The sequence below is a fragment of the Vespula vulgaris genome, chromosome 2 (genome assembly GCF_905475345.1).
Source record: "Vespula vulgaris chromosome 2, iyVesVulg1.1, whole genome shotgun sequence".
Lineage (NCBI taxonomy): Eukaryota > Metazoa > Arthropoda > Insecta > Hymenoptera > Vespidae > Vespula > Vespula vulgaris.
The window spans coordinates 6,974,164-6,996,891 of NC_066587.1; the positions used below are offsets into that span (position 1 = coordinate 6,974,164).

General features: G+C 31.0%; 5 protein-coding genes across 6 annotated transcripts; 3 read left to right on the forward strand and 2 right to left on the reverse strand.

The window, feature by feature from the left end:
• Positions 1 to 1,436: 1,436 nt before the first annotated feature.
• LOC127072789 (ABC transporter G family member 20) lies at positions 1,437 to 7,009 on the forward strand. The gene is made up of 12 exons (XM_051013505.1): positions 1,437 to 1,641; positions 2,626 to 2,837; positions 3,561 to 3,831; positions 3,936 to 4,358; positions 4,440 to 4,529; positions 4,615 to 4,727; positions 4,842 to 5,227; positions 5,315 to 5,430; positions 5,514 to 5,584; positions 5,684 to 5,772; positions 5,846 to 6,022; positions 6,123 to 7,009. Exons 1-12 carry the CDS (start codon positions 1,564 to 1,566, stop codon positions 6,422 to 6,424), a joined length of 2,328 nt encoding a protein of 775 aa, XP_050869462.1. The 5' UTR covers positions 1,437 to 1,563; the 3' UTR covers positions 6,425 to 7,009.
• A 13-nt stretch (positions 7,010 to 7,022) lies between these two features.
• LOC127072809 (uncharacterized) lies at positions 7,023 to 14,861 on the reverse strand. Its single transcript, XM_051013546.1, has 12 exons — positions 14,654 to 14,861; positions 14,189 to 14,580; positions 14,030 to 14,100; positions 13,720 to 13,948; positions 13,030 to 13,155; positions 12,442 to 12,954; positions 11,856 to 12,315; positions 10,903 to 11,557; positions 7,870 to 10,761; positions 7,649 to 7,775; positions 7,424 to 7,566; positions 7,023 to 7,356 (listed from the first exon to the last, which is right to left on the reverse strand). The coding sequence occupies exons 1-12, from the start codon at positions 14,737 to 14,739 to the stop codon at positions 7,153 to 7,155; spliced, it is 5,898 nt and encodes a 1,965-aa protein (XP_050869503.1). The 5' UTR covers positions 14,740 to 14,861; the 3' UTR covers positions 7,023 to 7,152.
• Positions 14,862 to 15,616: 755 nt separating this feature from the next.
• LOC127072807 (uncharacterized) lies at positions 15,617 to 16,691 on the reverse strand. Of its 2 annotated transcripts, XM_051013543.1 has the most exons (4): positions 16,672 to 16,691; positions 16,399 to 16,556; positions 15,960 to 16,110; positions 15,617 to 15,887 (listed from the first exon to the last, which is right to left on the reverse strand). In XM_051013543.1, the coding sequence occupies exons 2-4, from the start codon at positions 16,537 to 16,539 to the stop codon at positions 15,691 to 15,693; spliced, it is 489 nt and encodes a 162-aa protein (XP_050869500.1). In that variant the 5' UTR covers positions 16,540 to 16,556; positions 16,672 to 16,691; the 3' UTR covers positions 15,617 to 15,690. The 2 variants fall into 2 exon arrangements, 1 of the variants encoding a protein (XP_050869500.1); XR_007785593.1 differs by having other exon boundaries at positions 15,960 to 16,125; positions 16,399 to 16,685.
• An 88-nt stretch (positions 16,692 to 16,779) lies between these two features.
• On the forward strand, positions 16,780 to 17,799 carry LOC127072806 (uncharacterized). Its single transcript, XM_051013542.1, has 3 exons — positions 16,780 to 17,008; positions 17,133 to 17,271; positions 17,390 to 17,799. The coding sequence occupies exons 1-3, from the start codon at positions 16,910 to 16,912 to the stop codon at positions 17,662 to 17,664; spliced, it is 513 nt and encodes a 170-aa protein (XP_050869499.1). The 5' UTR covers positions 16,780 to 16,909; the 3' UTR covers positions 17,665 to 17,799.
• Positions 17,800 to 18,305: 506 nt separating this feature from the next.
• LOC127072793 (DNA ligase 1-like) lies at positions 18,306 to 21,877 on the forward strand. Its single transcript, XM_051013515.1, has 6 exons — positions 18,306 to 18,697; positions 19,382 to 19,502; positions 19,687 to 20,145; positions 20,501 to 20,924; positions 21,016 to 21,227; positions 21,311 to 21,877. Exons 1-6 carry the CDS (start codon positions 18,396 to 18,398, stop codon positions 21,671 to 21,673), a joined length of 1,881 nt encoding a protein of 626 aa, XP_050869472.1. The 5' UTR covers positions 18,306 to 18,395; the 3' UTR covers positions 21,674 to 21,877.
• Positions 21,878 to 22,728: the final 851 nt, after the last annotated feature.

Sequence of the window (22,728 nt, forward strand, 5' to 3'; positions counted from 1 at the left end):
AGATCAAGGAATAAAATTATAGAATAAAATATAACTGCGTTTGAGCATCGTAACTATCCTGATAATTAATATTTTTTTGTTTCACTCGACTATGTCCTATACGGTATTATCCAAGATATTCCTATTTATATACGTCAGGTATACGTGAGTATGTGTACGGTATACATAGTATAATATATATATATATATATATTATATATCATAGATATGCGATCGCTTTCCTTTTCATTCCAGTTGCATTCGCGAGTTAACTAGTATTGAACCTGCACACGATAATCTCGTTCTCGAGGTACACGAGGGTCATCGAACTACCTTCACTTATTTTTTTTTCATTTTCTTGAAACGTTCTCGAAACAAGGAGCTCTCATAAAATAATATCTCTTGTTTTCTTTAACGACTTTTTATTCTTTGCAAAAAGCGAAGATGAAGAAGTTGATAAATGAAGAACTTTCATCATTAGGCTTATCGTATCTTTTTCTATTGTTCTTGTTTTTATTTTATTTTTCTCTTTTTTTTTTCTCAGTCTTCATCTAGCAGGATCATCCGCAATAATCATTTGTGCAAAAAGCATTGATAAATTATTCAACGTGTCATTCTTGGAGTACAAAGATCGAAATGTTTTCGTAATACATGAATATTTATTGTTTATTAACGAAGATAGATAAACATTGAGGTAGCGTAAAAATTAAACAAATTCGAACATTGCGAAATGTCTTTTCCTTTTAAAACATTAATCGAGCAGGTAGATGAATAACAAAATAAAATCCAGTTACGTATTCATCGTATTTGGTACCCTCTTAGATCAGAATATCTTGGTACACTCATAGATGATTTCACTGTTTGTATGTGTATAGACACAAGATCTTAAGGACGTGAATATTGACATTCCAGATATAACTGAAGAAAGAGAAAACGATATTTCCGGCTTTTCGAGAATTTCATGAAAAATTTTCGTCATAAAAAGTGATTCTCAGTACTTGGCCCGTAAAATTTATATTGAAATTTTATCATATTCATCGATATTCTTTTCTCGTTTTCGAATTTCAACGTGATAAGAAAAAAAAAAAGAAAAATTAAAAATTATTAAGAAAAATAAATTACACCTCGCAATTTTATAAAAAATTTGCTTGTAAAATTATTATACATCTATTAATTAAAAAAAAAAAAAAAGAGAGAGAAAAAGAAAAGAAAACTATTTGTCATTCAGTTATCTATAAAATCAATAAGATCTTCTTGAAAATTGTATCTCATTTTTATTTTTGTTCTTTTTTTTCACATACATTACGAATTATACAACCGCAACAAAATCAAGAGATCGTTTCGAAATCGAACAGATCGGTTCGAAACTCCTAAGGAGAAAGGTTTACTGCTGGACCGTCAAGAGAGATTACTAATAAGAGTGAGAGTTCGACTTACAACGTGTGAGTTACATCACTGACGAATTACGCGATACGTTTGATGGCTATTAAACGTAGAACGGAACAAGACGCGTCGTCGAGAAGGAGAATTCTTCATTTCCATCACGTATATACCGTGGCAATCTGACGTGTCTCTCTATTATGGATGCTGCGACGCAAATCCACGTGGCACCAAACGCATGTTTTCATATCTCTTCGGAAAGACTTTTACTTGATAATCGGTGTTAGTACTCGTAGCCTATCTCTTTCTAAACCCGGAAGAGTACAGTTCAAAGTTTTATCGTCGATGAGACGCGATTTTCGCGATTATTAAATCTCTATAAAAAATATTAATAAAGCAAATAAGAAAAAAGAAAAAATAGAACGAAGATTGATTTTACGAAATAAAAATAAAATTCAATTGTATTTTTAATCGTTTTAACGTGAAAAAATATATTTGGTGTTAGAAGTAGTGCAGAGTATTGTTCGAAAATAAAAGGAATGAAAAATTAAAGAAGAAAAGAAAAATGAGAAAGTCGAGCAAAAGAAAAGATTCATAAAACAATATTTGTTTCATACTCTATAAACTAACGTGAATCATTACTTTCATTTTTATCGGTGAAAATTGAATCGTCCATTTCTTTCCCGTCTCTCTCGTATCGCTTTATTCTCTTTTTCTTTCTCACTCGCACCTACATAAAGGTATAGTGTACGGTTGAGTGTAACTTAACGCGTGACTTCGTAACATCTTACGACACGAAATATAACATAACATGTTACAGTTTTGATGATCGATCGGTATTTCGCGTGTTACTTTACTCTTGCGTGATATCTCAGTTTGTATATGATATCAATATAAAAAATGAATAACAAATTGCTAAGGCAAAAAGAAACTGAACAACTTTGGTTCGAGAATTTTGTCGACCTCTCTTACTTGGAATAGATGTTATTTTCAACGAACAACCGTTGACCACAACGACGTAGATTTTTATGAAAATACATGAATTATTCATATACAATTTATCTTAATGTTTAAATAAAAATATATAATATATTGTAATATTGAAATAAAAAAGAAATAGAATTGTTTCAAATATCACGGATTCAAATAATCTTCTTCTCGAATAATATACATATATTCGTTGTATTATTATTTCAACTATATTTTGTCTCTCTCTGTTATTTGTTCTCTTCTTATTTTTCTATTTTTTTTGTATTCACTCTTCAGACCATGGATGTGCCAAATGTAACACCTATGGTACCAGCAGCCTCGTTGGAGTTGAAAACAAGGAGAGCTCAGTTCCAAACGCAAACGTCGACCTTGGACACGAGAAGAAGACAAGCGGTTTGTGTTAGAAGGGCATGTAAAAAGTATGGACCGAAAAAAAATTCGAATATTGTACTTGACGGGCTCAACATGACAGTGCCTAAAGGCACAATGTGAGTGAAATAATATTTTGAAAGTTTATAGAAAAGGAGGAGGGGGAAAGGGGGAGGGTGGGGAAAGGAAAGAAACGAAAAAAAAGAGGATTAGGCAAAGTAATACTTACGTAAAGGTGGACTATGAAACTTCAATGACGTTAAATATATTATATTATGTTTCTCTATTGATTATGTAAAACCTAAAACATCAGATATTTTAAAAAAATTCTATACTTTAGTGTTTGACTAATTTTTTAACGAATTGTAAAAACTCTTACACAAATAAAAAATATATATGAAATAATTTCAAAAAAATTAATTTAAAAAAAAATATATGAAATAATTTAATCGTTAAATTAATCACCGTTGAAAATAATCGTTTGTACTATCGTATATATCGATATATCTTTTTTATTTATTAATTTACCGTCCCATGTTTATCATACTAATTCATTGTTAATGGACCAACTTGGCATTCATTTAACAACAAAAAACGGGAACGAGATAGAATGTGCAAAATCATTTAAGATTCGGTTTAATTCTTTCCTTTTCCTTTTACATAAAATAGGATGAATAATTAAGCGAAACTGTCCAATAGGAAATATTTTATGCTAATTTTTTTCTTTCATTTCTTTCCTGTTTATGAAAGAACTCTTAAGGAATAAAAATATTGAATAATAAATAAGAAATAAATAACGCGTAATATATCCGGCGTATCTTTCACGAATAATATCATTTCAGTTATGGTTTGCTTGGTGCCAGTGGTTGTGGAAAAACCACTTTATTATCCTGCATCGTTGGCCGAAGACGTCTTAATTCTGGAGAAATTTGGGTACTAGGTGGTAGGCCAGGATCGAAGGAATCAGGTGTTCCAGGTCCACGATTAGGATACATGCCACAAGAAATTGCACTTTACAGTGAATTTTCAATAAAAGAAACGTTTATATATTTTGGCTGGATCGCAGGTATGACGACCGAACAGGTTGACGAAAAATTGGAATTCCTTTTGAAGGTATCAACCTGTTAATTTCTATAATAAACAATATCCTAATTTCTAAGTTTAAAAAAGAAAAATAGAAATTTCTGTTGGGATCGCTTAAAAATGTATTATTTCAGTTCTTGGAATTACCATCGGAAAATCGTTTTATAAAGAATCTTTCTGGTGGACAACAGAGAAGAGTTTCCTTCGCTGCAGCGTTACTGGCCGATCCAGAACTCTTAATTCTGGATGAGCCAACCGTAGGAGTTGATCCTGTGTTACGTCAAAATATTTGGGATCATTTGGTTCATCTAACGAAAGATGGTCAAAAAACAATCATTATAACGACACATTATATCGAGGAGACCAGACAAGCTAGTATAATTGGACTGATGAGAGGAGGTAAATTTCTTGCTGAAGAATCACCTAACAAGTTGATGGAAATGCATAGATTGGACACTTTGGAGGAAGTCTTTTTAAAACTTAGCAAACGTCAGAACATGGGTCTCAGAAGGAGAAGTAGTATTCTCAGTAGCGTTACAGGTGTTCCACCGGAAGCTGTAATAACCAATTTCATCTTTCTTCTATCGATTATATAAAATCATTATCTACGTCGATTTATATTTTTCTCTCGATCGTAGGACGCTGATGACGAGATGAGTGGCGAGTTTGGTGACAACGTTAGTATTTCTAGTCGAAGAAGGAGCATAGTCGTTATGGATGACGGAAATGTAAGATTTAAAAGTCACGAGTTAAAGTAATGAGCTTTGAGATTGAATTATATTTTTTTGGAGTTGAAAATATTTTCATATTTAGTTACCGGAATTACCACCAGAGGAAAAAGGTTCATTTAAGTTTAGCATGTTAAATCCACAACATATGAAGGCGCTCATCTGGAAGAACTTTTTATGGATGTGGAGAAATGTTGGGTAAATGTGTAAACATCTTTTTTCTTTTTTTTTCTTTTACTAATATATATATATATATGTTCCAGCAACAATGTCACTCTAGTTAACAATTTTAATAATTTTCATTTTATTTAGCATGATGGCGTTCATCATTGGTTTACCAGTAATACAGATCGTCTTATTTTGTATCTCTATCGGAAAAGATCCCATTGGTTTGAAAATAGCGATCGTAAACAATGAACTCAAGAACAGTACGGACATATGTGTACCAACGATTAGCTGTGATACGTCACAACTCAGTTGTCGTTTCTTGGATCATTTAAAGAATAAATCCTTGGTCTTTTTACCTTATGAAACTGAAGAAGAAGCCGAGTATGCCGTTCAAAGGGGCTGGGCTTGGGGTGCCATATCATTCCCAGCAAATTATTCGGAAGCTCTAATTGCAAGGATAAAAGATGGCAAAGATGTGCATGATTGGGATCTTGTATACTCGGCCATGGACATCGTTATGGATATGTCGAGTAATTTTCATATGTTAATAACTCTTTATTTGTCTTCAAAATCCTAATTTCTTCTGATTTTTCTTTTTTTTTTCATTTTGATTTCAGACCAACAAATCGGCCAGCTCTTGCAAAGAAATATATTGTATTCCTATTTAGATTTTGCTCGTGAAATTACTATTGCATGTAATTACAGTGAAAAATTGACCAACATACCTTTAGATGTAAGTTGATAAACACCTACATATTATAATTATCGATTAATTAAAATTATATCTCTCATCTTCGATCTTGCAATTTTATGCAGTTTAGAACACCGATCTATGGACCTCTAGATCCAAATTTTACTGACTTTGCAGCACCAGGAATTATTTTGACGTAAGTCTTCGAATTGTGTGTCCGTGTGTGAGCGTGAAAGATTTCAATATCGTTTAAAAAAAAAATTGTTATAATTTCTACGAATTTTTTTCTTCTTAGTATCATCTTTTTCCTATCGGTTGCTCTCACGTCCGGAGCCATGTTACTAGAAAGGAACGAAGGTTTATTGGAGAGAAGTTTGGTTTCTGGTAAACTTCATTATTTAAACGAGATTTAATTCCGACTGATAAATCAAAATACTAACTAATGATTTTTCCCTAGGTGTGACTGGTCCTGAAATACTATTCGGTCAAGTGATAACACAATTTATGGTCATGACTGGACAAACTATAATGGTATTGATCTTCACCTTCGCTGTATTCAAACTTACTTGCGAGGGTAATATCGGTTGGGTTTCATTGTTAACTATACTTACAGGATTATGTGGAATGTGTTTTGGTATATATATATTATATATTCATTTACGATTAAAACATATATATATATATTTTTTAATTCATTTCTTCACTATTAATCTTACTTGATTTATATTTTGTAGGATTTGTTATAGCATGTTTCTGTGAGAATGAAAGAAGTGCAACTTATGTTGCAATGGGATCCTTCTTACCAATAGTTATGTTATGTGGAATAATTTGGCCAGTCGAAGGAATGCATCCCGTTCTTAGGTATATCAGCTTCGTTTTGCCATTAACGAAGAGTACCGAATCAATGAGGACTATGTTAGCCAGAGGCTGGAATATGTCACAATCTTCAGTCTACAATGGTTTCATTGCCACTTTTATTTGGATTACTATATTCCTTACTCTCGCGATATTGTTAATTAAGTTTAAGAAGGGATAGTGGTATATATATATACCTGTGATATTAATTATTACTAAATATTGCTATTTATATAATAATTATTATATATCAATTAATTAGTAAATAATTAGAGAAAAAGTAATATTTTGTAATAATTAATATATATGAATCTTCAATCGAAATATATAGCATAGGGAAGAAAATAGAAAAAGTAACTATCTTTTACGTTGATAACGAATAATTTTGACAATTTTATCATAAAAGACTTCCAATTCTATCGGATATGTAGTATTTTTCAAAGTACTTGAATCATTCGATAAGAAAACATAATACCTCTACAACAAAGAAATTTAATCGCGCATATATATATATATATTTATATATATATATGTATATATATATATGTGTGTGTAGTATGTATGTATGTATGTATATCAGGTCTCTTAGGTTTATTCACGTTATTTACTTATTACGTATTTACTAGCTATAATTAGCTTTTGTTCAACTTAATTGTATTTATTTAATTTTAGTATTTTATGCGTTTCTTTCTTTTTTTTACTCTTCCGAGATCGCAATGTTTGTACAGAATAACGATTTGGAAAGATAAACATAAAGTATTCTTTTTTTTTTGGTTTTCTTTTCTTTATTTGTCCTTATATTTTTATTTCTCAGCACTTTAATTAAATATATATCATAATTCTGATAAACAGTAAGAACTTTGCAGAAGAACAGGATTTTAGTAACAAATAATGTATGAATGATAGAATCTAATCTCTTTCACGAACTTCATTTAGCATCCAAGGTTTAAAAACGTGCCCATCAGCTTCTTTTGAAGCCATATAAGTGAAATATGCTCTTTTGTATGACAAGGATGGATGTTTTCGGAATTCCATAGTACTCCACATATATTGACTGTATAATACACGCATTTTTCGTAAACGACTGTAGAATATGGCACATTTCATAGCAATCTGTCGAAAATAAAACGAATGGATCAGGATAAAACATTCTTTTTAATTATTATTTATTATTACGTACTTTTTTTTTCATTTCTTCAACTCGATCGAATGTTAATTTTCGAATTTCTTTCTTGGACATATCCAAGGACGGAACTATAACCCTAGGTTGTTTAACTGAATCACTCATGGCCCAAATCATATAGGTCAAGGTCATTAATTTCTCTACAAGATAAAATGTTGTTATTATATTCGATATAAGATTTATAAATTATTTAGGAAGAATTGTGTAAGAAACGTAAATAACCTTTTTCTTTTTCGGTGAAAACGAATCCTTTTCTATACATAATCCAGTTCTGAATTTGTGGCATCCGATGACAATTTGGTAATTTGGCAAAAAGAAATCCCTCTGTTGCCATTATTTTTAATTCTTTCTATAAAAAGAAAAAAGAGAGAAAAGAAGAACATATCATTGTTATTATTTTAATTTAATTCGAATAATCAAGCAATGTCACTGTTTACTCATACTTTTATTAAGACTCCCAAATCAACATCGTTTTGATAAAGATTCTTATCTTCTTGATCTTTGTCGATCTTCGATTCTGTTATATATTTTGTTACAGATACCATTTTATTTTTATTCGTCTCTTTCTGCACTTTTTTCTCTGTTATCGTCGTTTTCTCTTGATCTGGTTGTTCAATCTTAATTGATTCCTTTTTAATTTTATTTACAACCTTCCTATTAGAATTGAAAGTTTTTTGTTCGTCTATAGATTTGCCCATATTACATTTTACCGAATCATTCAAATCATTTTCATTTTTTTCTTCTGTATTTTCATCCTTATCATCTTTCTTTCGTTTGCCAATGCACTTTGTTTTACAACTGCGATACCATTCCTGAGATTTATTTTCGTCATCGTTAGGACCATAAATTATTCGCGCTGCTTCTTCCAAGTACTTTTCCCTACGCTTTTTTTCTTTTATCAACTCTTCATCTTGTCTAGGTAATGGTCCAGGTTGTATATTCATCGGTGACCAATGTCTATGCAAGCAAACACACGGTATATCTTCCTTGCTTGGTTCTGGTGTATGTATAGGTGTGGCCATGCTTAAACCTTCCACAACTGTTGTTATCGTTGGTTCCATAGCATAATTTTCTATTACACCTGATATACAATATTGTACATCGTCTATGTACTCATCTTCGCGAGGAATTCTCTTAACATCAGATATAATCATTTTTGTGTCAGCTTTCATAGGCCTCGAAATATTCTTCACATTCGTATAGGCTTTCTTCTTGAAGTTTTTTAGTTTCTTTTGACGTTCCTTCCACTTGATCTTTTCTTCCTTATTTTCTACTAGCTTTCTCTCGTACTTACACTCGCATACAGGCTTCTTCACTTTTAATTTTCGTGGCTTCGGAGGACAGGCATATTTACTAAACTTGGCACACGTCGACCAACAAGGTACTTTGTCTTTACAACCGGCGTAATAATCCATTAGACCCTTGTCCTTTAAAGCCAAAGCCCAACGTTCCTTCGGTGTTTTCGAATCCATCAATTTTTCTCTTTCCTCGAGTAATTTCTTCGACTCTTCTATCTCATGTTCACCAACTACACCGTAAGTGTCTAGATAACTACTACAATCGCAAGATTTAATGTTATCTCGCATCTTTGATCTAAAGTCACTAGGTACTGTGTATTTTTTTAACATATTCAGAATACTGTCTTTGTGTCGATAAGTACATACTTCATAAGGTGACTCATAAATATCATATTCGGGAATATACTCGTCGCTTCTTCTTCGACTTGCCGGTGGTGTATAATAAATAACACCGTCTATCACTCGAGCTTCACTATATTCTTCCTCTTCTTTCTTTTTCATCGTTGAATTATGCTTTAATTCAGTTTTCTTTTTACCAACTGATCCGCCAATTTGATACATCAGAATCTTTTTCTTGTTCCTATTTTCACGACAAACACAAGGCTTTCCACCTGGTCTTACAGGAATCATCTCGATTGGAGGATCAGGTTCAGTCAAATAGCCCAAAGTCTTTTTAACAGGTATTTCTTGTTCCGATTTCGTCCTCCAACCGCACGGACCTTTTTTCGAGATCTTTATTTCGCTAATGACTTTTTCAGAAGCTAAATCATTCTGCAAAGTATCACCGTATTCATGTTGACAACACGATGGTGGTTCTTTTGGAAGAATAACTGGCTCCACGTCATTGAGATGGATATCAGGCGATAACATCATGCTTTTCAATTTTTTCATTTCTTGATCGCGTAAATATTCCGATGTAAAAGCCTCGCTAACGTCTTTCGTCAATGTTCTTTTTTTCTTTGATTTCTTCTCGCTAACTTTTGAGAGTTCCTGAGGATTCGATGATCTAATTTTTATATTTTCCTTTTTCAAATCTACTGTAGGATGATTTTTCGAAATTTTTCTAAGCGTACTTTCGTTCGGATTTTTCTTATCTTCCTTTCTTGCTCCTTCCTTTAACTTTTCATCGTAAGAACTTCTTGGATTGATTTTCAAGGATTTTTCATATTTAGTCGTGGGATTATTTGGATTGGATTCTAATTTATTTTTAACTTTCTCGCGTTTCCTTTCATTGTTATTACTTTTCTCCTTACGCCATTTTGAATTACCATTATTTTTAATAAATCTTTTTGCCATTTGCGGCAACCGTTTGTTCTTCTCTTTCATTTTTACAATTGATTTCGCATCTTGTGTACTTTTATTAGGATTATTTGTTCTTTTAGTTCTCTCTTTTTCTTTCTTCGAAACGAAGTTCGATCTCTTTTGCGATTGCTTCTTCGACGTTTCGGTGACGTCAAATCGTTTTTTAGTACTTTCTTCGGGTTTCTTTTTACTTTTCGTTTCTTTCTTGATCTTATCCGAATGTATTTTCGCAGACAAAACTTTATGTTTGTCCTTTAATATTTTCGATGAATTATCTTTTGATAATGTAAAAATATTAGCTTTTTTATTTTTTCTCCTCTTCAAAACTTCAAGAATCGGTTCAGATGGATCCGATCTTGGTATAGGAGTTGAAAGTTTCAAAGTTTGTTCATATTCCGCAATAGTTTCCTTGACCGATGGTGCAGTACGAAAAATATTCCATGAATCATCGTAACCATCATAATCTGGATCAGGTATAAATTTGGTAACTTTTTTCTCAACAATCTTTTTCTCGGCTGCTATGGTTTCTGGACTGGCATGGCAAAGTCTGTCACGTCTTAGGATCCTCTCCTTTTTCACTGGAACAGGTATTTCTTCTGCTTCTTCTTCCTCCTCTTCCTCTTCTTCTTCTTCTTCCTCCTCGTCTGTTGGCCTGGCTCTTCTTGGTTGTGGTATCCTCTCACCAAAAGGTCCTTTGCAAACAGCACGTCCTGGTTTTGTTCCACATGGTGGGCCCTAAAAAACAAAACAAGATGATTCATCGATTCTACGCATTGAATTACATCAATACATCAATACATCAATGATCAAAATTTTATTACATTCTGATTGGAAATTGAAAAGTTTTTCCGATAAAAAAAATAATCTTCAATGTACCTTCAAAATCTGTTTTCGTTCTTTTTCTAGTTCCTCCAGTTCTTCGGGAGTTAAAACGTTAAGAGTACGCCATGGACCACCACAGATATTCATACCATGTTCATCACCGCAAGGTTGAAAATCAGCGATACTATACATTCTTTTTTTCTTCTTGGAGTAATAATCATCTTCAGTCTTTTTCTTTTCATTCTTTTTTCTTTCTAATCGAGCAACTTCCTTGAGGAAAGGATTCAATCTACAGGATTTATCACCTGGGTAGGCTTTACAAGAATAAGCTGCAGATGCCTTAGGTCTATATTTTTTTCCTAAACATAAACCTTCTTTTTTAGTCCATGGGATGTTATCGGTACTCAATCTTGGAGTTACACCCTGATTAAACATTTGCTGAACGGCACAAGAACATGGTGGAATATTTTTAAGTGGCAATGGTTCAGAGTTTAATGAATGTGGATCGACGATTTTTGAAGGAACATGAATAGTATCTTTCGCCATACCAGTTATGTAATATTTTTTCTCGCCTTTCTCAGTTGTTACACTATTTATAACAACATTCGTAGTGATCTTATCCTCGGAAGCAATGACATCGATCAAATTCACCATAGATTGATTAGGTGTAGGCGCTGGTGAATGAAGTGCCATTGATCCAACGATGTATCTGTCGTTAAAAATAGATCGTTATAAATTTCATCCTCTTTATGTTTTGTCTTTAAATATTTTTTAATATTAAATTATTAAACAATTAATTATTAAAATAATTTAAAATTTTTAAGAGATGCAGAGATGCAGGTTAAAATAATTTCGAATTATTTAATTAATAATTTAAAGATGCGGGATCAAATTTAATTTGAATTTAAAAATAGCATTTTTTATATTATTCCTCTATATCTTTGTAATTTAAAATTATGTTATTGGCTTTTTAAATCGAATCAAAAGAAATGTTTCATTTTAATCACTTTTGTTTTCGATTGTCTTCGGCTAAAGTATCAATGACCATGTAAGGTGTCTTCATGTTTTTACGCATGATATTAGTCTTTCTGGTTTGCCTGCAAGAACAACAACTATCACAAATCGGTCCTGGAAAGACGAGTCTCATCGTAGCCTCAACGTTTTTCAATATCTTGTTTGCTTCCTTCTCTACTTTTATAAATTCTTCGTCTGCATTATGTAGCCATTCTTGCCAATTCTTTGAAAGATTTTTTCGACCACTCGGATAAATCTTATTGGGTCCATCGCCAAGTTTTAACACTGTGAAGAATCTTTCGTCGCTATTCGTTGGCGTAATATTAGCCACTCCTGTCATCTCAAAAGAAACAGGACACTGAGGTGGATCATCCGAGACACCACTGATAATAAAATGAGCGTCCTTTTCTCCTAGCCAAGATTTTTTATTTTCCCGAGGTGGATTAAATGTTCCTGGACAGAAAAAGAAAATGACAAAAAAGAAAAGAGAGAGAAAGAGAGAAAGTGAGTGGAAAAAAAAGATAATTCTACAAATTTTTCGAAAGTAAAAATTTAATCAAACGTGCTCTAACGTTGTACCACAAATCTTGTATTGCACTGGATCAGTTTGGTTTTCGCTCAATCCAGAAAACGTAAAATCGAAAACTTGATTTTCCTCGGGCGATTTAGAGACATCGGATTTATCAACACTAGGGCGTTTTTTATTAGATTCTTGAATTTTCGTACCTTCATTAGATTTTGATACTCTTTCTGGGTGTTTCGATGGACCTAGGAATTTAATATTATTATACTTTAAATAATTACGATTGCATTGATATTTACTATCTCCTTTCTTCGTATCATCTTTGGTATTCTTGGACAGATCGTGTTTAACCATTTTATGATCTATTTCGACGTTTTGTAATTTTTCTTTGTAAGTAAATGTTGGACAATCTTTATCAGGTAAGATCACTTTTGGTATTAACATCGATTTACAATATTGTCGCCAATCGTGCAAACGATTAAAGTAAGTTACCCAATCTGGACGTGTAAAGAGTTCTTCTTTGTACGGCGAACTCGCTTTTTGTCTTGGTGGAGGCTTTATTGGAAGAGCTAGAAATTTAACAAAATTTATAAAAGAAAATGCTGAAAGAAAAAAAGAAAAAAGGAAGATAATAATATCGTTACGTTTCGGAGGGATTTTCGGCATAATAACAGAGGGCAATCTTTTATTTAATTCGATAATCGTCTCTGGTAACGTCAAGAAAGCAATAGCGGATAAAATGATTCTTTCGTTGCAATCATAATCGTTCTCTGGAAATGAAAATTAAATTTTTAACAATCTACATTCAACTTTCGACAAAACTCTAAGAATTTCAAAGCACAGACAATGTGATATAGAAAACCAATAGTCAGAAATCAATTGTCTAGAAAATATAGGATTTTAATTATTTTTATTTGGTAATTGTTCACTCTCTATCATACCAAACATCAAATGTATATTGGCCATTTCTGATCATATAAAAAAATATTTCATTTTAGTACTCACAAGATACATTATTCCATGCCATTGTATTGTTTGAAAAAGAGATTTGTAAACAAAGTTCTTTACATTGTAAAATTGAATTAAGATAGAGTACGATATTATTTATCCTACAGAAAATCAGATTTTTTTCAGAGCATTTTTGCATTCTTGTTGTTAAATAAAAAAACAAATGGTTTCCGACATGTGGTTTACTATTTCAAAGCATATACTTCTAATGTTTTTCTATTAGTCAACATGTACATGTTCAATCGACATATATAGTTTGTCGATTGAATTTAGATTTAGACTCTATATATAAATTTTATATTAATAGGAGAAATTGATGAACGAACTGTAGCCTTCTTCTTCGAAATAATTTCCAGTAAGTAATCTATAAGTTTCTCGTAGAAAATCAATCGCCTTAAAGTCACACAATCGTTGCATTTTTCTGATATTTTTTCCATCTATCTTAAAAAAGGTCGATAATACTCCTATAGCCGTAAGCGTTTTCTGAGTACGACCAGTTTCCATTTGTTTGTAATCAGCTATTATCACATCCTCTAATATCATTAGATTTTTCATCTGATAAAGTTACGAATCATCTTTCTAATTAGAGATTCATTTTATATTATATCTGCTATTTGTAATGAATATTGACGTTACCTGATCAATAGAGAAATCTTGATACCATCGTGGTCCAACAACACTTTTTATTTGTTTCAATTTAGATTCCACTAATAAATAAAATAAATAATATATAATAATATATATCTATTTTTCAAATATGAAATCAAAAATTAAATTCAATCGTTAGTTCCATACTTTTTTCTTTTCCAATACGAACATTCTTGGTTGTCTCTTCAATGTTCTTATGTAATCTTTCTTCCCATATGATATCTTTGGCTAACGCGAGCTCGTCTTCTATATACCACTGGGTTGGTCCAATGATCGAAGAAATAGCAAGATTTTCAGAGTTCATTCGAGCGAACTGTAGATCTTTGTTTCTCAGCGTCGACCTTCTTGGTAACGTTTCCATGCGATTAACATGTTGTGTGCGTAATTTTATTGCTGGAGATTCTTGTAACAAACTTATTGCGGTCAAAGAAGACGTGTAAGGTGGTTTACGTTGATCATATGTAATCATAGAATCGATATCTTCCAAGGTACAACAAAAGTTGATAGGTTTCAAGATTTTCATCTTTTCCATCGCAGCTCTTTAAAATTCAAAAATATTATTAATCAGGCGAAATAATATCTCTGTGAATGTGATCTGCATTTTAAATTTACTTTCTTCGGCGCATCAATAATCGAAAATTTGAATCCTTGGACTTTATAGACATTCGAGACATTTTGAAGCTTGTGCGACGATCCATTTTTACAGAGAATTTTGAAAAGTTTGCTTATTAATTTTGAAAATCCATTTTTGATGAAAGAAATTCCTTTTTTTTTTGTTTGGTTATATTTATCTTATACTGTAAAATTTAGACGTGTGTGGCAGTTGTTGTGCTGAGAATTGTGAAGTGTTTAGTCTGTCAGAGTTCAGATTATATTATTCCATTGTTTTACTCTAATCGAACATGTTTATTTTCATTTATTAATACATATATATATATAATTTCCTATTACAATCATTGATAAATTATAAAGTGCCCTGTTTATTGATTATTGTAAATCATCGTTATTGATATTATCTTTCTTATTATTACTATAGAATTAGAAAAATATTCATGTATATAGAAGTAGAAAAAATGCTAGAAATATTATTTATTTATAAGATAGAAACGTAATAGAGAAGTATAAGCGATATGAGCAAAATATGAACGAGGATATATGAAAGAGAGAAATGAATATACATACACTTGAGGAGATTAGAAGCGTTCTAAAAAATATACTTGAGTAAAGAAAATGATAATGAGCGAGCGAAAAAAAGAAATGATAACCAATATAAAGATTAGTTATAAATACGTAAAGTAGTGCGTAAAATATACATAAGTGTAGAGAACAGAATAAATCAAAATAGAAAACAGAGCAGAATAAAAATCAGAGTAGATCAGAGTAGTTAAATTTTATCGAGTATCGAGTGTCAAGCGAATGTATAAACGAGAAGTTTGTATATCTCAAGAAACAATAGAGAAACTGTTTATATCTTTATTTTAACAAAAGCATTTATTGTTTTCCAAATACTCCGGCCTAAACTTATTACTTTACATTACAAAACAACGATAGTAACTTATAAAAATATTACGTTTTATTACTTTCTTTTTGATAATTTTACAGTAGTTTACAAATTCATATCTACAAATGTTATTTACGATACAATGAAATTATGGAGTAACGCTATTACGTGGTTCACCGAAAGAATTCTCTACATATTTTGGTTTAGCGAGTAATTTAGTTCGGAGGGAACAAATAGCCTTCAAAGCAGATGGTCTTACTTTAAAAGGATCTCGTACATCTTTCGAAAAATCGTTCAAAGTAGTTAAATTTTTTGGTAGCGCTAATTCCATTACTCTTTTCGACACTATAAAAAATCAATTCTCTTATATCAACTAAGTGAATTAATTCGTTCGATTGAAAATATATAAAAGGAAACCTGTCGGAGGTGAAGTCCGTTTTTTCGTTTTTCTAGACGTAACCGAATTCCATTCTTGTTTTGATGATTGCGTAATGATTTTGGGTTGAGATAATCGTTGAACTCGTTTCATATGTTTCATTACTTTTTTTATATTCTTATTGCGTTTCTTCTATCGTTTAAAAAACTATGAAACCGTCTCGTTTCATATTAATCACGAAATCACGTTTTAATGCTATCATGAATGAAATTGTAGTGCAGTATATTCTTTTTTTTTTTATTTTAGAAGATTAATAAGATTAGAGCAAAAGCAATAAAATATTTTAATATTATTCAATATAAGATGAAAATTAGAAAAATTATTATTTGCTGTGATCGCAAATAACATTTAATAATATTAAAACAAAATTTTTCACTCATGACAGTTCTTAACAGATAATATAATTATGTTTAAAATTACTTTAGAAAACGAAGACTTCATTCTCTTCTTCTTTTTATTTTTTACTATTTTTTCAGCAGATGATTCTTTTTCCGAATATATATTTATCACTTTTCTAGGTAAGCACCAACATGATTTAAGAGATTTTCTTTGTTTCCACATTTGATAATTATTTTAATCTATCAGAATCAACGTAGGAAATCGTATTAAAGTAAATGATAGAATAACTTAATTGATTTTGAAGGCGATACCACATACGTGGTATCTAAATTCACAGATAAAAATTTTACAGACCATGTGTCATAACCATGAAGTATGTACTGCATTATGTGAATAAAGAGTGAATACTGTTAAAGAAGACGATATTAATTTGTTTCAATCAAATCTATCTCTCCATCTTCACTCTCAACATTCAAATTTAACCCTAACACAAACTCCAAAATTTACAAGTCTCGCAACCTACACTTCTAAACAAGAAAAAACTTTTTTTGAATTTAACACGAGCCCATTAAAAAGACAAATAGGATTAGACATGAGTAGTGATCATTCCTCCCAAAAGATACCAAGATACGAAAAGTTAGCAAAACCGAAATTAAAAATCGATAGGATTAGCAACGTTAATCCTTACAAAGTATGTATACGTATTTTATATATGTATATACGTATGTATAAGAAAAAAAAAAAACAGGAAAAAAAGAAACCAATAGAAAGAGAAAAAATAAAAGGGATCATAAATGAGGTATATGATATTTCAGATAAAACCTTCAGCCTTGTCTTATCAGATAACGGACACATTGAACAAACTTGCTCAACCTAAACGAAAACCCGAAATAAATATTTACGATTATCCTAGTTCTTCAACGAGAACGATTAACACCTCACCTCAAAGCACAGGTTTTCTTTTAAACTTTCATTTTGTTATTTCGAATGATATTTCGAATAATTCGTGAAAAATGCGAGATATATCATTTAAACAGATAAACTGGATTCTCATTCCTTTTTCTTCTCTTAGAAAAATCGATGAAAAGGAAGTTGATAAACAGTAGCGAAGAATCAAGAAATATCGAGGATCTTGGAAAGAAAAAAAATCTTTTAGATTCTTATGCTCGTATAACTGCAACGAGAAACAGACGGTGTCCAAAACGTTTGAGAGATTTAGCTAAACCCAAGAGGAATTCCATCGGTAACGAGAATGCTTATGGAAATTTTGATAAAAACTATTACAACACAGTAAAAGTCTTCGCTCCAAAAATGAATACAACTTTTGGGAGTCAACAAAAGAGATAGCAAAATTTTTCGAAATTTATTTCTTTTCTTTTTCTTTTCCGAAAATGTTAATACATATTTTCAAAAATTTCTAAAGATCTGTCATATGTATGAAACAAAAACAATAAGCATCAAATAAATTTTTCACTGATTTAACACATTTACTTATTGTTTATAAAATACATACATTATTGAACAATTCTATAACTTTATATATATATATGTGTGTATATACATATTTAAACTGAAGTGGAATTTCGACCTTTTTATCTGAAGTATAAAGTATAAAGTATAAAATATAAAGAAATCTTTCTTTATATTTATGATCCGTTCTATAAACGACATAAATTTGATTGTGTGACACCCACACATATGTACCGATTGATTATACATTTATCTACGTAATTCTAACAAGTCCTTCATTTAAAAAATTAATATTTAATTAATTTCATTGTTACTGATCGAGTTAACTCGTAGATTGAACAATCGACTACTATAAAATTATGACATAATAGAAAAAATTCATGTTTTTAACCATGTCTTTGAGAAAACAACCTAGAAAATTTTTATCAACAAAATTCTACATTTGATAAGAACGAAAAAAAAATCGAAAAAAAATCATGTCGTATATAAACTATAATTTTATAATTCAACCGCCGAAACACATCATCAGGATGAAACTAATAACCTAACTTTTACCATCAATATTACACGGTGATTAGTTTTTGAAAGAATTAAAATTAATCATCGTGATGTCTTCGAGAGTACCAACCAGACCAATAGTATCAGATACGCGTGATGCTGACCCTAAAAGTGCAAGAAGTCCTAGGAAAGACCAGGTTACCTTTGAAAGGGTCCCAGTTACCTCTAGAAGGGACCCAGGTCCCTCTAAAAGGGACCCAGTTCCCTCTAGAAGGGATCCAGTTCCCTCTAGAAGGGACCCAGCATCCTCTAGAAGGGATCAAGTTACCTCTAGAAGGAATTCCCGTGGTGGTAAATATGCTGGCACTTCTAAGAATGATAAAGTAGCGAAACCGAAGCCACCTCCTCCGAAGTAAGTCGACAAATAAATTTTACTTGCGAATAAAAATATGCTAATATATAAATATTTTCTTATATACATTTAATTTTATTTATTATCTTCAATATTAATGCATAGTCGTAGAGAATTTGAACGGTATTAGTTTTAGATACATCTTAAGTACATATGTTTTACTCAATACATCATATTGAAACATAACGAACAGGGATAATATGTATCAATAAAATTTTCGCAGATTGTTGCAACTTCTTTAATAGATATCATTTTTTGTTATCGTTTTATAGAAAAGTTTTAACGTTTTTTTTGTTATCTCACAAAATTGCTTGATTGTCCTCACTTTTCCTAATATCTTTTACTTTTTTTTTATTTTGAGGCATGCTTTCTTTTATCAAGAAATCAAAAATTTTAATGTTATTATGTACATCAAACGTATACGTATAGAATGTATTCTTACGGTTTACAGGTACTCACAATCAATAAGATAAATTTATAAAATATGATAAGAAAATTCGAATTAATCTTTGTGTATTATTATTTTACTATGTTTTATAACAAATTTTTAATTAAACCAATTAACATTAATATCTAGAAGCAATATTTCATCGTAACATTTATCGTAAGCAAATAATGTCATAATTATCTTCGATGTATAACGTATACAATTCAACGTAGTAAATTTAATTATAACGATTTTAGAAAAAAACGACGCAAGAAACCTGTAAAAACATTTTTAAAGACACCAGCTGATTGGGCTAAATTCTATGCATGGGCACAAATAAGAGCACAACCACGAAAATATCCAGAACCAGAACCGATCGTAAGTAGTATCTTCGCAATAATATTTTACGAATAATTATGTATATTTTCTCTCTTTCTCTTTCTGTCTATTTCGCTTTTTTTCTCTTTTTCTTTTTCTTTCTTTATGTCTCTGTCTGTCTGTCTCTCTCTTTCTCTCTTTACTTGTGTCTCCTTCTTTCTTTCTCTCTCTTCTTCCTCGTCAGATTCGGCCATCAAAACCGTTGCGTATGTTGAGAAGGAGGATCATACTATTGAGCGAGACCCCAAAACGTGGTGATCCGAGTAAACATTGTAAGCCAGTCGAAACGGAAGTTTCAAGAGCAGCTTTGAATGCAGTAATAACGAAACGACTTTTGAAGTTGTCTTTACCAAAGCTACGTATATGCGATTATGGCCGTGAATTGCCTATTGTAATATGCAAAGCCACTCTGCGATATGTTCCAAGTAAGAGGATAAAAGATCTGAGTCAAAAGAAAAGTTTGGAACCCGAGGAGTGCAAGCCTGTGGATATACCAAGTGATACAAAAAATAAACGTCTGGCAAGAAAAAGATTATTAAAGCTTGAAAAAAAATTGGATGAGTGCCCGGAAGGTTTAACTGATGAGGAGAAACAGGAATTGTTTACAGATGCTGGGATTAAAAGAAGTGCATTAGAGTACAAGGTATTTTTTATTTGTAATTTACTAATTAATTTCTATAAAAAAAATTTTATTGATGACCATCTGTGATTTATTTGAAAATTCATTTCCATTTTCTCTCTCCGTAATCTATAAAGGATTTTATAAAATCATGCTATTTTTTAAGACTAATGTCATTGTCCATTGCCATGTGAGATCGAGATTGTGTATTATTATTGAACCTTATTTCTATATAATAAAATAGTGATAAGTGAACCTTCTTTTCTATATAATAAAAACAAAGTGAAACTTGAAAAAAGAAAAGAATTTTAAAAAAATAATAATAATATCTAATGCGAAATTGAAATATACATGTTTTTTAATTTTCTAAATTCACCAGATCACACCATGGCTAGAGATTATGGCTTTGCCAGGGTACACACTATTAAAATTTAGAGACGACGAAGATGCTGAGAAATGGAAGAAAATGTTTTTAGACAATTACGAGATAAGAGGCAAGCAGGCTATCGAGGAACAAAGAAAAAGAATAGAAGAAAAGAAAAAGAAAAAGAAAAAGAAGAAAAAGAAGAAAGTAGATGAAGAAAAGGAGGAGGACGAAGAAAAAGAGAAAAAAGAGGAAGATGAAGGAGACGAGACAAAAACGGACGACAAGAAAAAAGATAAGAAAACTAAAGATGAGAAAAAAGAAAAAGAGGCTGAGGAAGAAAGAAAACGAATGAAACACGAATGGAGATACGCCCCGTTACCTTATAAAACATACGAGGATGCATTCTTTATTAAAAAAGCTGCCTTGAAGGGCAAAGGTATCATAAAGCATAAAATCTGGCAAAATTAAATTTTTATTGATTTATTTCATTGACAAATTTACATCATTTATATATTCTTTACTCGTAGCTTCGCCACGAACGAAAGAACTGGCCAAGCCAACGGAACGTAAGGATTTATCGACGAAGAAGGATCCATACGGGGTGAAAAAGAGTGCATTAAGTGCAACGAGTAGCGGCAGAACCGACGAATTAGCAAAACCGAAGCAACCTCGAGATCCTATCGAAAAGCCTCCCCCTCGTAAGAGGAATGAATATGGTCAAATAATTTATGTAAAACCGGTAAATTGATCATTATTCTGGACAAACTAATAATATATGTTAACGATAATATATTTTTAATAATATATCGATTTTTTTTATAGGTATATGAAAAGGTTCTACCAAAAACGAAACCGTATAAAATGGGAGAATGTCCGAAGAAAGAGGATAAGAAAGAAAAGAAGAAAAAGAAGAAAAGACCTATCGATCCAATTGCCTATGAGCCAACAATTGATCCCGTTATTTATCCAGATCTGGCGAAGAAACAAATGAGAGAGAGAAAGAGGTTTGAGAAAAAGAAAGGAAAAACTGATAAAAACAAAACTGTTAAAAAATCTGAAAGAACTGAACCCGGAGAAACTGAACCTGTAGCAACTGAACCTGAAGAAACTGAACCTGAAGAAACTGCACCTGAAGAAACTGCACCTGAAGAAGCTGAACCTGCAGAAACTGAACCTGAAGAATAAATATTTTCTCAAATGATCGATGAACTTTTTCGTTCAGACGAATAGATATCATTCACGCAAACAAATAATTATCGTCTAATAAGATTTTATCGACTCACATAAATCATTGAATATATAGGAAAATTTTATTTGATAATTCAATATATCTATTGTATGAATCATTCTAATGATCCATATTCTCACATTACATAATAAGATCATATTACTTTCCTATAAACTCTACAAATATGCTAATAATATTCGATAATTTTAACTATCTATCATTTCTTAATAACATTACGTAATATTTACCGAATACATATATGCATACTTTTATAAAATATACGTTTCTTTAATATGCGAATACATATACGACATATTAAAAAGTTCTCTATAATATTATATTAGTTTCCTTATCTTTCTAGAACTGTCTGAGAAGATTCGATGTTGCGGTTTAATTTTATCTACTAGAATACATAAACAAAGAAAAAAAAAGAGATATTGAAATATTCAATACAGTCATAAAAAAGGTTCGATAAAAATGACCTATATAGTTCCATCATGATAAATGGATAAATCATCTTAGCATGTGACCTTACGCAACTATCAAATATTAAAAAAGATTAAAAAATATTAGATATTAAAGGAACAATAACAAAAAATTTAATAATGTCATTGAGTAAACTTTATTATCTTACTTTTTATCAGTTAAAATATGCTATATGAACATTTACTAATTTACTAGTCTCTTCTATTATGCAATAAAAAAAATAAATGTCTATCGATAAATATAATGATATAAAAAATAATAGACGATTTTATCATCGTTATTACAAATGGTCGAGACAAAAAAAATTTAATCGTAGACAGAAGTAAAAATTCGTAACAAAATTCCCATTTTTATCCGTCTTAAGTATTGCTACATAGGGAATATATACCACAGATAAAATAGATATTATCTATTATCTATTTTAAAGTGAGGGAAAAAAAGAGAGAGAGAGAAGTTCTAATACCACTTTCCGAGAGAATATGTTTGAGCGTCACGTTGAAATAAATTGAACACGTGATGTCATTAA

Bases quoted from the DNA above. Each gene is read 5' to 3' on its own strand.
- LOC127072789 (XM_051013505.1), top strand. From the start codon at position 1,564: ATGCTGCGACGCAAATCCACGTGGCACCAAACGCATGTTTTCATATCT. The intron at 4,359-4,439 runs GTAATAACCAAT...TCTCGATCGTAG, and splicing joins CAGGTGTTCCACCGGAAGCT to GACGCTGATGACGAGATGAG. The intron at 4,728-4,841 runs GTAAATGTGTAA...CATTTTATTTAG, and splicing joins TGGATGTGGAGAAATGTTGG to CATGATGGCGTTCATCATTG.
- LOC127072809 (XM_051013546.1), bottom strand. From the start codon at position 14,739: ATGGATCGTCGCACAAGCTTCAAAATGTCTCGAATGTCTATAAAGTCC. The intron at 13,156-13,719 runs GTTCGTTCATCA...TTTCATTTCCAG, and splicing joins TTTCGAAGAAGAAGGCTACA to AGAACGATTATGATTGCAAC. The intron at 12,316-12,441 runs GTACAACGTTAG...TTTTCTGTCCAG, and splicing joins AGTGCAATACAAGATTTGTG to GAACATTTAATCCACCTCGG.
- LOC127072807 (XM_051013543.1), bottom strand. From the start codon at position 16,539: ATGTGGAAACAAAGAAAATCTCTTAAATCATGTTGGTGCTTACCTAGA. The intron at 16,111-16,398 runs GTAATTTTAAAC...TTTAAACGATAG, and splicing joins TGAAGTCTTCGTTTTCTAAA to AAGAAACGCAATAAGAATAT. The intron at 15,888-15,959 runs GTTTCCTTTTAT...GATTTTTTATAG, and splicing joins ACGGACTTCACCTCCGACAG to TGTCGAAAAGAGTAATGGAA.
- LOC127072806 (XM_051013542.1), top strand. From the start codon at position 16,910: ATGAGTAGTGATCATTCCTCCCAAAAGATACCAAGATACGAAAAGTTA. The intron at 17,009-17,132 runs GTATGTATACGT...ATGATATTTCAG, and splicing joins GCAACGTTAATCCTTACAAA to ATAAAACCTTCAGCCTTGTC. The intron at 17,272-17,389 runs GTTTTCTTTTAA...TTCTTCTCTTAG, and splicing joins CACCTCACCTCAAAGCACAG to AAAAATCGATGAAAAGGAAG.
- LOC127072793 (XM_051013515.1), top strand. From the start codon at position 18,396: ATGTCTTCGAGAGTACCAACCAGACCAATAGTATCAGATACGCGTGAT. The intron at 18,698-19,381 runs GTAAGTCGACAA...TAACGATTTTAG, and splicing joins CCGAAGCCACCTCCTCCGAA to AAAAAAACGACGCAAGAAAC. The intron at 20,925-21,015 runs GTATCATAAAGC...CTTTACTCGTAG, and splicing joins AGCTGCCTTGAAGGGCAAAG to CTTCGCCACGAACGAAAGAA.